At 37.6% G+C, this 15,107-nt stretch overlaps 1 protein-coding gene across 1 annotated transcript in view; it reads right to left on the minus strand.

Moving 5' to 3' along the window:
* Window positions 1-2,062: 2,062 nt before the first annotated feature.
* Glra2 (glycine receptor alpha 2) overlaps window positions 2,063-15,107 on the minus strand; it is a 202,367-nt gene continuing 189,322 nt past the window's right edge. Inside the window, exon 9 of the mRNA XM_029472935.1 lies at window positions 2,063-3,588. Within this exon, the coding sequence (XP_029328795.1) occupies window positions 3,310-3,588 (279 nt within the window). The 3' untranslated portion in view covers window positions 2,063-3,309. The remainder of the gene's footprint in view (window positions 3,589-15,107) is intronic.

Consider the following 15,107-nt stretch of genomic DNA (forward strand, 5'->3'; position numbering starts at 1 on the left):
AAAAAAAAAAAGACTTTTGGAAATCTCTAGCTAGTCTGCTTTGTAGCATCTCTTCAGGGCTGAGGTATTTGACTATGTCAGAAAAACTTTCAATTGGAAGTCATTCTGATGAGGTTTTAGAAGGTAAATAATGGAAACTGAAAACATGTTTTAAAGGCATTCCATTTATCTCAAACCTGCAGCAGGAGATAGGTTCCTCATGGGATTCCTGTGCTGGGGAAAAGTCATGTGGCTTTCAATTGGCTAAGCATTTAAAAACTATTATTAGACATATATGTTAGACATTTAAGCCTTGGCAGACATGTGGAAAACCCAAGACAACACAGCCTTGTGATCAGAGGGTTTTATCACAACCAAGGAACAGGTACCAGGGCAGTGTCCTTCCTATGATACCAGGGCAGTGTCCTTTCTACGATTCTTCTAGAGTCAGGTACATTTGGGGAGGATTGTTAGTCTCAAGTTTACAGTTTTGCCAATGGTGGATAAGAATGGAGAACAAGGAACAAACCCTCCTTTTTTGGCAAGGATCAAAAAAAGGACATAAACCATGGCTAGGTCTTCTGAAGTGTCTTGTGCAGAGGATATCAGAGGATGTCCAATACTATATTATTCCTAATAGCAGCTATTCTACTATCTATTGGCTTTTGACAATTTATGGATTAAGCATGGTAATAGTGGATTCAACTTCATTTTTCCTTAGAAACCATGAACCATTTAAAGTTAAGTATTTAATATCACCACATTGATAGACATCTGAGCTAGTCTCTGTTGAGAAATTCGTACTTCTGCCTACTTTGCCATATACTTCTTGGTGAAAATGTTTCAGTATTTAAACAAGCTTCAAGGCCACACACACTCACTTTTGAGTGAGCATCTTAAGAATATTATAGCACATCCCTTTAGGTATGGAAACTCTTCAAGGTTAGAATGAGTTAACTCTATTTCCTTTAGGTTCTCAGAATTTTTCTTTTATCTTAGACCCCCATCCCTGATGGAAATAGGGGTAGTAACAGGAAAAGTTGATCTTTTAAGTTTCATTTCACTGTCAGATTTTATTGTTCTTCTGTGGCTTGGACATTTTTCATGTCTCACAAAAAGCACCCAGTTTTAAATTTTCTGCATATTGGTTACTGCTAATGCCCCTCATCTCCATGTATATGTGTGTGTGTGTGTGTGTTTGTGTGTGTGTGTGTGTGTGTGTGTGTCTGTCTGTCTGTCTGTCTCTGCATCTGTCTCTCTTTCTGTCTCTGTGTCTCTCTTCATCTGTGTTTCTTGTTGCCTCTGATAATCTGCCTCTGTCTCTTTGTCTCTGTCTCTGCCTCCCTCTCCTCCCTCTCCCTCTGCCTCCCTCTCCCTCTGCCTCCCTCTCCTCCCTCTCCCTCTCCTCCCTCTCTCTCCCTCTCTCTCTCCCTCTCCTCCCTCTCCTCCCTCTCCTCCCTCTCCTCCCTCTCCTCCCTCTCCTCCCTCTCCCTCTCTTCCCTATCCCTCTCCTCCCTCTCCCTCTCCTCCCTTTTCCTCCTTCCATCCCTTCCTGCCCCTCAGTTTGTGGTAGAGTTTTACCACATACCTCTCCTGGAATTTTCCATGCAGTACATTGCTGGCCTTTGACATGTGATAATCTATCTCTAATTCTTCTTTCTGAGTCATTGCAGGCATGAGTCACCCCACCCAACCCAATTCCATATTTCTACAATGAAAAAATATCAACATATATAAGCATCAATGATGTAATAGCTATTTCTCTATTATGTTTATTAGACAGCAGTTCACAGCATTCCTCCTTATCCTCCAATTCTTATATCCTTTTTGTTTCTTCCTCTTTGAGCCTTGAGGATGAAGTATTAATAAGAGTGAGGAAGGAATTGTATGTTGCATATGATCATATTTCATTGTGTATATGTATAAAATTCTCAAGAATAACAGACATTATAATAAAAAAGAAAAATAGTATATTAGCTATATAAATGATTCATTTATGAGGAAGATCACACAAAAATCCAAGTTATTATAGCCATGTGAATGATTTACATTTTAGAATAAAAATCTAAAGACTCTGGACAACTTAGTGGCACACTTATCTTTATTGAAACTGAACAAATGCTTTTTTAAAATAATCCCTTTCACAGCACATGTAAAATGTAATTATTTCCATATATTTTTACAGGTTGTCTTTTGAGTAAGCAAAAATACATCTTTTTTTTTTTTTCTTACTTAAAACATGTAGCCAGGATTCAAACCACGTAGCTCTGGTACCAAAAAGGCAACGGGTTATGAAAATCACAGTACAGTTTTAAAGTTTTTAAGTTAGTCAAGGATATTTAAAACGATATTCACTTGGATTGAAAGTACAAATTACTGGTCAGTCAACATTAGGACTAGTAGTTACAGCTACAATGAGGGCAGAAATGGGAAGTTTGAGCTAATCTGAGCTACACTGGTCACAACACACCATCTCCATAAATACTGTGGCTTAGCGGCAGCAATAGCTAAGTTACACTTGGGCACTTAAAGTCACACGTAAATATAGCCAAAGTGAAAAAATATACATAGTATGCTAACTTGATCTAAAATAAAATGAGCATTTGTTTTCAGGGTATATACCAGTAAATCAATTACACAACACACAATAAAACCCCCAATTTACATCTAGGAAAGAAAAATAATATCAAAGTGGACACCTACAGACAGTAGAGTAGAAATCTGTTCTTTGTCATTTGTGTTTATCTTGTTTTCTGGATACGTAGAAAGAATTTACAACCCACAGAAGGAGTTCTTGGGTGAAACACTAATTACAGACATTGTAAATGTCATAGCTCAGGAGGCTTGTTTTAAAAATGAGGCAGCATTTTCCTGAAAAAGTTTGGTCCTCAATTTACTATAGACTAGTCACTATTGTCAGATGGTAAGCATTTTCAGTGTGTGTGCGTGTGTGTGTGTTTGTGTGTGTGTGTGTGCATTAAACTAAACTTTCAGAACCAGATCTCATCAAATCAAACCATAAATTAATCATCCATTGAGAACTTGACCTTGCACATCATGTCTGAGCGATGCATCATCTGAAAGAACAATGCTATAGACTATGGATGGGAGTTATGCTCATGTGATTCTGCAACACCTTAATTTTGTGCAGTTTTCTTCATTTCCCATAGAACCTGTCTTTTGTCATATAGGTGCCAGAAACCCCACCCTCGTGATTTCCCTCCCCCCACCCTCAATGTTCTTCTCTGTCGAAGCGATATAAAGACACTATTACTGTGTATTTACAAGCACAACACTTAGGCAAGAAGGTCCAGGGTCAACAGGGTACATCTATTTCTTGTGGACATCTTCATGCCGAATGATCTTGTATGTGATCCAGTAAAAGATGTTGAAAATGAGGAAGGCCAGTGGGAAGGCAGCTCGAGATATGGTGTCAATTCTTTTTGCCCGATCCACAAACTTCTTCTTGATAGCATCTGCATCTTTGGGGGGTTGTGGAAGTGGGTTGGCAGGCGTAGCCTTGACAGCTGTGCCATCTTTCACTTGGAGGCAGTGACCCATCCCATAGCCACTGAAGTTAAAACGACTTTCACGAGTAACATCTTCTTCCTGGCAGAATAGAGACAGGAAGCACAGTCAGTCAATTTTGATGGAAGGTTCCTTAAAATTATAAGGATGAATTATTGTTAACTGTTAGTGTAGGAGGTTCTTGAAATAGGGAGTGCTCTTTTGAGTTCAATTCAATTATTTATAGCACAGATACAATTCATTAACTTTTCATGTGGAAAAATTAAATATAAGAATAATGACTTTGTGATCTTTTTAATTAATCAACAAACACCAACACCTATGCTAGATTCAATATTGAGTTTTATAAATCATGTTTTCCAATCTATAGATTTTATTAGACTGTTTTAAAACCAGTTTCCAAAATTCTAGTATTAAACTAAAAATATATGAAGAGTATCATTCATTCATTTCTTTATTCATTTATTCTTTCTCCCAAAACACCTTTTCTGAATTACTGTTATATACCTGACCCTGAGTTAAGAACTTTTAGTAGCATGACCCATTTATGAATTGGTTACTTAATTAACATTTGATTTAAGATGAACCCCTTAATTATACTATTTCTCCTATGGCCCCCTGGTTCATTTAGACTATAAAGTGGAGATTATATATTAATCATTTGTTATGTGTATCTGTAGAACAGACAGTGTTTCCAGTATTGATTGTTAACATTGATTCTTCGACCAGTAAGAATCTTTACCATAGTTAAACATACCATTTTAGTCAATGCTGGTTGTGTTTTATGCTGATTATTTCTTCACAAATTAGATGCAAGACAGAAAATAGTTTTTATCACTTGATCTGAAAGGCAAATCACCTTAGAGACAAATGGGTTCAGAGTGTAAAGTTGAGTCAAAAGAGGTAATCAAATGGTGGAATTTAATGACTTACTTGATGCCAACTTATCTATAAATAGTCACGGATCAAATTATCTTCCCTTTTGGCTAGCTTACTTCTTATAATAATAATATAATAATCCTCTGCTGCACTTTTAAGCTTACCTAATACTGGTAAGGGTAGGTTTCCCAAAATATAAGAAAACTTGATATTACTATTACTTATCATTGTTAACATGTCTGCAGTACCTTCAGTCACATATAAAAAGTATGCCAAATGGAGAAGTTTGAACATATTATGAATGTAAGCTCATTTATATCCCAAATGGAGTGAAGACAGATTGCACCTAGTGCATTCAAATGAGGTTTTAAAGTCACAGGAGGACCTAGATAGGTAGAGACAAGAGTAGATATTTTTAGACTGCTTTATTGCTTACAAAATGGAGAGACAGCCCTGTGCATGGATTAAAGAGACACGTAAGCATTTCCAGAATGGTTAGGGTAGATTATAGTTCATGCGCTCAGATGATCCATTGCAGAAGTCAGGAAGGAAAACAGATTGCCTTCCATGTGTCTTACTTATCCAGATTAGTACATGCTACTTCCCTCTAAGAGAAACACATGCTCCTTAAAAATGAATAATAGAGATCCATAGAATTCTTCCAGCCTTGGTTTATCAACATTGCCCATTGTGATAAAGTGCCCTTGGTGATAAAGCCGTAAACATGGCTAAACATACCATTGAAACCTGGCAATGACTTAGAATTTGAGGTAGAGAGCTAGTTGGTATGGGTAATTGTTAGGCACTTCATTCCATAAATATATATATATGATCTCTAGGAAAGTCAGAGTAGGAGACAGAAGGGTCATTCATTTGACACATTAGTTATTCATTGATATTTGTGTTTATTTTATTACTGTTTTAGAATTTCATACACAAGTGCTGCATTTTCACCCCACACTTCCCCACTTGAACTTTTCCCATAAGCCCCTCTCAAATTCATGACCTCTTCTTCTTTAATGACTATTGTTATATATGTATGTGTTTATGTAAAAGTATTCAGTTGATTCTGTCTAGGGTTGTTCATGTGTACACAAGTCTAGGGCTGACCATCTGGGATTGGATAACTTATCAAGGGGTCACCCATAGAGATTGATTCTCCCCCTCTTAGCTGCCACTAATGGCCTATAGGTCTTCATCTAGGAATGAGACCTTGGGAGATTTCCTGTATTCATTTTGGGATATCAACTGTGAAGCTTTGTTTAGATGATCACTGTTTTAAGGTTTTGGTTTTTTTTTTCCAGTGAAGCTCTCTGTCAGACATAAATTATAGTATGTAATAGCATATATATTGGTCCTCTGGCTCATTGGATCTTTCTACCTCCTTTTGTGTGACATCTCTTGAGCCTTGGTTATGAGGGTTATGTTGCAGATGGATCTGTTGGGGATAAACACCTCATAACCGTTTGCTCTCTGCATTTTGACCAGTTGTGTAATGGTCTTTATTCGTGGCAAAATGGAGCTTTTTTGATTGGAGGTGAAAGGTACACTTCTCTGTAGTTGTAAGAATATGTATTTACAGTGTTACTAGGAATCATACTGGCTTATGGAAGTGAGAGTAGTAGGTTGTCTTCTAGAATACATAGCCTTATTGGCCATGGGTAGTACCCTTGTTTACAGTACCAGGCAAAAATTCTTCATCTTTTTTATCAACAAATGGTTCTAGTGTAATCAACAAGGACATTAATTATAACCTTTAAACATTCTACTTATAATCACAATGAATCTGACCTAAGTTCTTCTATAAAGTAATTGTGAAACTGCTACTTTATAAAGGCATCCCTCCTTACTGTCAATGCTGTTATAGTATCCTATAGAAGTTAGTTTAGTGATCGATGTGCCATAGCTTACTAAAAGCAAATGAAGTTTTCATTCAGCAACTAATTGTTGAGTGTTGATTTTGTGTCAAGAATTCAGCTAGATTTTGTGAGATAGTTAATGTATTTGGAAGTAAGAAGTTCTACTTGTATAGATTTTTAGAATGCAATGGAGAGGATAACCTAAAGTTATTATCTTATATAGAATCTGGCAAAGAATATTCAGCCTGACATCAGAGTAGTCTCATGTGCACAACTGCATGAACTTAGTAATAAATGGTCAAACTGGGCTCAGATTGAAGTACTATATTTTTTCTTTTCTTAAAATGTAAATGACTTAGACATCCTTGTTCCTGTAGCAACCTGCTTACAGGAGACCTTTTTCTGACCCCATCTCTACCTCCTGGAGAGTCTGCTTCTTGATGAAGACCCAGCTTGTCTCTTTCCTTTTGAGCCTACTATCTAGCCCATCTCCATTCCTTTCTCAGTCACAGAGCCCAGAAACACTTTTTACCAGGAACTCACAATAGCCACACCAGTCTAGAACTTGGGTAGGAGATTTTCAAAGCCCTTCCTATTCTCAATTATGATCTCTTTAGAGTTAGTCCCATAGCACCCTAGCCTCCAGGGGCCATTCTACCAGTCTATCTTCATTCCCTGGGGACTTGACATCTTGGTATGGACCCAGGGTTTCCTTAGTTCTTTCCAGAGGCCCCTCTCAAGCTTTCATCCTAGTCTATCTTCATTCCTTTCTGTCACTCATCAAACCACAGAAGCACTCTCTACTAGAGACCACAGCCACAACATTTGCCAAAGATGCAGTATAGGCAACAGCAACCAAAGAATGGAACATTTACCCCAAAGACAGGACTAGATATCAACACCAAGGAACACATCAAACATTCTAACTCCAGATGCATAGACGCCAATGCAAAAACACAAATATGAGCAGTAAGGAGTCCCCCAGATGTCTGTATCTCTATTGTGAGAGAAATGCAAAATAGCTGAAGTACAAGAAAAGGATTTCAAAATAGCAATTATGAATATATTCAAGGATGTTAAAGAGGATGATGGGAGTAAATCCCTCAATGAAGTCTCTAAAAGCAGTTAAATGAAAGAATAAAACAAGACATAAAATCAGAACCTAACAAAGAAATAGGATCACTAAAGAAACCCCAGATTAAAATAAAGCTGAAAATAAAAAGCTTCATGTGTCAGCTTCACCAATAGATTATAATACATGGAAGAGAGATACCCATGTGTTGAAGACAAGTTAGAAGACATGGATAGCTCATTCAAAGAAAAGGCTAAATATGAAAGTGTGTGAATGGTTTAACTGGTTCAAAGTTACAAATAAGTGTTTTAAATATGGAGTAAACATATGTGTTAACTATGACAGTGTCTTCATAACCATCTGAAGACTTATTTCATGCAAGAAAGGGGCAGCACATGCATTATGAGGAGGGGACCTACTCATCATATTGGTTGTAGGCAACCTCAGGTTTTCTAACTACTATATTTTAAGGTAGGGAAACTAGAGACAGTTTGTTACTACAGGGAAAGCACTTCCCAGGATGAGAGTGAGTAGTGATCAGGGAAATGGTATCTGCTCAACTGTGTCTAACTACCATCAACCAGAATGGTTAGTGCTATGGAGATCCAGTCTGGGATTGGGATATTTGGGTCTTAGGTTTTGCTGGGAGAAGGTTTATAAACTGTTGATCTCAAGCAGTTATGTTTTTCAGACCACAGATGCCTCATGCCAAAAATGTGAAGATTGTACTAGAGCCGTGGATTCCTGCTGTGGCTGCTGGAGATTTTTTACAAATATGCTTCTTTGTGCCTTTCCTTACATTCCCTTCAAAACCAGTTGGATAAGATACTCCAGGAGTCAGAATTTAGGACCTACAGGTTTTATCCAGTGGTTCCAATGGAAAAGATTTGAAACCACTGGCTTTTGTTAATTCTAATGTCTGACTCTAAAATGTACAGCGAATTGTATATTAGTAAATCTAACATTATTTTTCAAATGGAAGCAACCCTTAACCATATGTTTCTCTCTAATCTGCCCAAGCTTATTGAGCTTTTCTTTTTTCCCTGATTACAGAATTTCACAAATTTCTATTCTCCCTTTTAGGACCATTTGGAAATTCATAAGTAAATATTTATCACTGCTTGAGTGAGATAATATTTAAGTTCCTGAGTTCTGAAAAAAAAATAGGAGTAGTTAGCTAGTTACCTGGTTTTAGCACATAAAACAAAAAAAAGGCTAAGAGATGCACATCCATGTTTCTTTTCAGGCTGGCTCATTCATAGAATTTCTCTAGCCTTTCCACTCACACTGTGAATGGACAGCTAAAGAGATAAACTCATTCAGTTAAGTACCAGAGGTAGACTAGAAGGATACCCAGTTTGAATAGCATTATTTTATACATTGTCATGCAAACTGTGGGCATTTAATACAAACTTGGTGAATAATGAGGGAGGTGGAATTTTAAGAGGGTTCCCCTATACTTGGAAATTATTTCTTCATTCATTCAACAGTTTTTCAGTGATTCTTCTGAGCATAGTTATGGTTAATTAAGTCAGTTCTTTAAAATTTGCTGCCACAAAATTTACCTGTTGTAGTGAGGAATTATCTACCCAACTCCCCCCGCCCCTCTTTGATTTTTTTTTTTTTTTTTTTTGAGACAGGGTTTCTCTGTGTAGCCCTGGCTGTCCTGGAACTCACTNAACGATACACATTCAATTAGGACATATATCATAGCATAGCATGAATTAGACATCTTTATTGCATATATTCTCTGTTCCACTAGATTTCATTCACTTGAGTTTCAGTCCATGCTTTTCTTTTTTTTTTTTTGGTTTTTCAAGACAAGGTTTCTCTGTGTAGTCGTGGCTGTCCTGGAACTCACTCCGTAGCCCAGGCTGGCCTTGAACTCAGAAATCCACCTGCCTCTGCCTCCCAAGTGTTGGGATTAAAGGCATGCACCACCACTGCCCTGCTATCTACCCAATTCTTGATAAACAGGTGATATGAATACTAGTTTAAGGGTCTTCTTGTTTACTTTTATGACTTGTTCAGTGCTTTTAAAATTAAATAGAGAAGATTAAGTTATCCACATCAAAGGACATGGTTTTGATTTTGAAAAGCATAATGGTAATTGATTTGGATATTTGTTGTTGTTGTTACACTAAATGGCTAAGGTTCAGAATAAAATGTTTTGGCAGTATGGCAAGATTCCTAGGTAGTAGAAAATGGAGAAGAGTCTTTTACCGAGTCAGGGGTAAACGGAAGCTGAAATAAAAACCAATTTGTATACATGGCCTGTAAATATGCCCAGCCTCCCAGTTAGGAAGGAATATTTGACACCGCTTCCTCCTCCTCCTCCTCCTCCTCCTCCTCCTCCTCCTCCTCCTCCTTCTTCTTCTTCTTCTTCTTCTTCTTCTTCTTCTTCTTCTTCTTTTTTAATTAGCTGGGAACTGTTAACCATTTTTGCCAACCCACCATCTTCAATCACTGAGCTTCAAACACGAAACACCTCTAGCTTCCCTGTTTCATGTTGTGCTGATTTGTAACATTTCTACAGAAACTGACTCATCTGTTGGACAGATCAATGCATTCATTTGTATCTCCTGCATTGATAGTATCTCCAATTTGGTCTGTAGTAGAAACTACTGCTTTGGCACTGAAAATCATTAGAGATTTATTGTTATTATTGTATATTTTGTACTTCTGTTTTTACATGCCATTAAATGTGCCCGTTCTTGCATTGACAATAAATTGAATCTGAAGTTGTTCAGAATTACAGCACAGTGAACTTGTTATAAGAAAATGATTTTAATATAATTAAAGAATATGGCACTTAAGAAAAAAATACTGTAGTGCACCGCATGTCTCAGACTTTTATGCCCTCGAAAGTAAAAATGGAGAATTTCTAAATGCTAGGGAAGGGGAAGTATCTTTTCTTTACATTCTACACCCAGATTCTTTGATTGGATCTAGTGTCCCTTCTGCTATAATTGGAAATTGCTCAGTTGGAACTCGAGACTAGTGTGCCTCAATCAACACAAGGGCATAATAGAGTCTCTAGCCCTCCTTAGGAAATTGTGTGAATCCAACCACAATGAAATTTCAGTGACAAAATCCTCCAAAAGTGATGGCTAGATAATTTTTAGCTTAATTATAAGCCTGGATATCTTTATTGCCTTAAGAGATGATTCTTTCAATTTGGATGGAACATCAGTTCCTTCCTCTATATTGAAACTTGCTATGAATTGATATATATATATATATATATATATATATGAATAATAGATGAATATAATTTATTGATTATGACTACATATTATGTACTTACAAATGTAGTCAGCCTCATTGAGAGACCAACCTTGTAAACCACAGGAGAAATTGAGGCAAAAAGATGCTACATGGTTTTGAAGTGCTATATTATTAATAAATGGTAAAGCTGAGATTCAAGGCCAAGCTGGTTTGAATGCACACTGTATGATTTGGAAGACACTAGAAGTCTTTGACTTTCATGAACTTTTGTCTATATCAAGCCCCAAGTGATTTACTTTCACAATTATGGATGATGAGTTGATTAAGATTGTCAAAAGACTTGAAATTAATAATACAATTCGTATTATTCCTTGTTATTTAATGGCAGGTGGTAAAATAAATCAGTATTTTCAGCTTTTTGTATATATTATGAAAGATAAGTTTTTTTACAGGAAACTAATACCCATGGGTCTTTTATTTTTCTAAGAGAAAATATTGATATAATTGCTTTAAAAAATTCACAATCTTACTTTGTGTCCCAGGATGGTCTTTAAAGTCAGAGTCTCCTGACTCAGTCTACCAAGTGTTGAAGTTATATACCTGCCCCACTATGCCCTCCTATTATTGAGTTTTGAAGAAGAGATTTCTGAGTTACATTTATAAACTACATATCATTCATTTATTTATATTTTCACCAGTATTTACTGAGCTTTTATTATGTGCAAGGCAAATGGTAAGGAGAAAGCAGTAAATAAGAAGACAAAATTCTCTGCTTTTTCTTAATGCTTGTATTCTACTGGGAAAAACAGTAGTTAACCAAAACTATATTCACAGATGCATATAACACATACCTATACACATGCAAAAATTCACCTGCACATTTCTAAAATCGAATTCAAATGGTCAAGATCAACTTCCAAGGGCAAATCAACAACAACAACAACAAAAAAAAATCTGCACTAGCCCCACATCCGATAGAGGGCTAATAACCAAAACATACAGAACTCAATAAACTAACCTCCAAAATAATGGAACAACTCAAACAAAAATTGAGATAATAGAACTAAACTCAGAATTCACAACAGAGGAATCCTGAATGTCCAAGAAGCACTTAAAGAAATGTTCAAAAGTCCTTAGTGATCAGGGAAATACAAATCAAAATGACCCTGGGATTCCACTTACACCAATCAGAATGGCTAAGATCAAAACCTCAGGTGACAACACATGCTTGAGAGGATGTGGAGAAAGAGGAACATTCCTCCATTGCTGGTGGGATTGCAAGCTGGTACAACCACTCTGGAAATCAATCTGGAGGTTCCTCAGAAAACTGGAAATAGATCTACCTGAAGACCTAGATATACCACTCTTAGGCATATACCCAAAAGATGCTCCACTATGCCACAGGGGCCCTTGATGCAGTATGTTCATATAGCCTTATTTGTAATAGCCAGAAGCTGGAAACAACCCAGATGTCCCACAACAGAAGAATGGACACAGATGTGTTTTATTTATATAATGTAATACTACTCAGCTATTAAGAAAGAGGACATCATGAGTTTTGCAGGCAAATGGATGGAACTAGATAATATCATCCTGATCCTGAGTAAAGTAACTCAGACACCAAAGGACATACATGGTTATGTACTCACTAATAAGTAGATATTAGCCAACACAATTACAGAATACCCAGGATGCAATCCACAGAACTCTAGAAGGTTAAAAACCTGAAGGGCCCATGTGAGAATGCTTCAATCCCCCTTGGGAGGAAGAAGAAAGCAATCACAGGGAGAGGGGAGGCAGAGGGAGAGAGGGACCTTGGTGGGAGAGTAGAGAGGAAGGGAAAAGGGAAAGGGGGTACATGATTAGGTATTAGGAGGGGGAACAGGAGTAACACCACGAGGGCTAGCAGAAAGAATGGAAACAGCCAACATTGGGATGTAGGAGGTGGGGGGACCCTCTAGAATGTACCAGAGACCTGGGAGGTGAGACGCTATAGTGGGGATAAGGAACTTGTAGAGTCCACCTCCAATAGAAAGACATGGTATCAAGCAGAGGAGTGGGGTCACCATCCCACAGTCAAAAACTCTGACTCAGAATTGTTCCTGTCTAAAAGAAACTGCAGGGACAAAATGGAGAAGATACTGAGAGGAAAGAGGTCCAGTGACAGGCCCAAATTAGAATCCATCTCAAGGGGAGGCCCAAGGCCTGACAATATAACTAATACTATGGTGAGGTTACAGACAGAAGCCTAGAATGGCTGTCCTCTGAGAAACCCAACAAGAAGATGAACTAGACAGACTTAGATACTTAACCAAACCAGTGGACTGAAGTTGGGGACCCCTGTGTTGAATTAGGGAAAGGCTGGAAGAAGATGAGGAAGGCGACCCCATAGGAAGACCAGCAATCTCAACTAACCTAGCCCCCCAACCCCGAGGTCTCTCAGGCACTGAGCCACTAACTGGGCAGCATAATCTATCTGGTCTGAGGTCCCCCGACTCATCTACAGCAAAGGACTGCCTGTTTTGGCCTCAGTGAGAGAAGATACACCTAACCCTTGAGAGACTGGAGACCTCAGGGAGTTGGGAGGTTTGGAGGATTAAGGTAAGGGTTGTGGGGTGGGCTGGGGACACCCTCTAGGAGACAGGGGAGAGGAAAAATGGAATGAGGAACTGTCTGAGGACAGACATGGAGGGGGATAAAGACTGGATTGTAGAAAAAGGATTGATGTTGATGATAATGATGATGATGATGATAATAATAATAATAAGCAAATCACTAGATGGATTATACTGCCAGTCAGTGAGAAAGAAGGGCATAAAAGAAGATAATTTTGTACTGAGGAAAAATACGATTGAGAAGGAAATGTTTAGGGCCAACTCACCTGGAGGCATATATTTGGTTACATGTTAACTCATGATTGGCCATCTTTCTACATAAACTATTTTCAAGACAGACATCCTAAAGATGACTTACGGTAAATGTCAACTTTTAACTAAAACAGTTAAAGTTTAAGATTTACATATTCTTTCATGTTTTGTTTATATTTCTTTCTTTTAGCTACAACAACTTTTGCAAATGTTCATGAATTCAAAATAAATTCATTGTGGTGCTTAAGATCCCTTGATGTTTAGCTGAACATTCTAATACTTTATAAAGTAGCTGTCCCTTAAATCCTTTGGGTGGAATCCCATAAACTTATCCTGGAGATCCCTCCACTGGTCATGGGAGTCTACATCTCTTCCTAAATGGGCATTTGACTTGCTTCTAAGCAACAGAATATATCATGATTAAATTGACACTAAATAATTTCAGAAACTTGGTCAGAATAAGCACTGCCATTTCATTCTGGCTTGCTAGAATGTATACTTAGATCTTTTAGTCTCTATGTCTATTGTCTAGCTGCTTTGAGACAATTAGAGTATATAATAAAATAATGGGTCCATGTGGAGAGATCAAGTATACAAGCTCTGATACTAGGTGAGAAGAGAAAGACATGTGTCTAGCCCCTAAGTGTTTCAGCTCCTTCTACCTTCTAACTGCACCTAGTCATACCCTAAGCTGAAATAACTCGAGCAGGACCTTCCAAATTCTTGACACATGGCCACTGTGAGAAACAAAGTGCTAAATATAGTTATTTGAACTCATTAAGATTTGGGGTGATTTATCATAAAGTAATAAATAGCTATGCACATAATCAATAGTATCTTCCAAACCTAAATGTTGTAGCATTGTCTTTGGGTCCAGGTGCCAGGCAGAAGCTGGAAGGGGCTCAAGGAGATGGTTGGAAGACCGGAAGGGGAAGGAAGTATTTACTGTTGCAATCTAGGGAAAGGTGAACAGTTCACTCACTATATCCTGTGCTAACATGAAAATAGAAAATACATATTGCCCATCTGGTCTTCCAGCTAATGAGATTCCCAGATGAAGTATTGTGGCCATTCAATGTAGAGCCAGTAGTTAGAAGATAAATAAAGGATAATGAGTGGATCTGTAACATCTCTGTGTTAAAATTCAAGAAATATCTAGACAAGTGCCTTATGACTTCATTTCAACTGACAGCAAGACTTAGTAGAACATACTAGAGTATGTCTGGAAGACTCTGTCCTTCAAACATCAAACTTCTAAGAACACTGAGGGTTTTTGCCACAGTAGCCTTATACAGAAGGAACCTATGGTCAAGAACGTTAGCTTTTTTTCTATTTTTGAATTATTGTCTCAATAAATAATCCAGTTTCCACGAACTCACAATCATCTTGCCCAGTCCCTGCTGTTCATGGAATACAGGTGAGCACCACCATGCCTGCTCAAGAAAGGCTTAGCTTTAATTGACAAATAATAACCATATGGATTTATAGAGAATAATATAAGGTTTTGATAAATGTATCACTTGGAAGGTTTGCATCAAGTCAAATCATCCTGTAACATATTTATCATTTTGGGCGATAACCACACCTACATAGCTGTCTTAGCCATTTTGAAATATATAACATATTATTTTTAATTTAAGCATGCTGTGCAGTACATCTCTAAAATCCACTCTTGTCAAACGGATACTGGGCTTA

Source organism: Mus caroli, chromosome X (assembly GCF_900094665.2).
Source record: "Mus caroli chromosome X, CAROLI_EIJ_v1.1, whole genome shotgun sequence".
NCBI classification, from domain to species: Eukaryota; Metazoa; Chordata; class Mammalia; order Rodentia; family Muridae; genus Mus; species Mus caroli.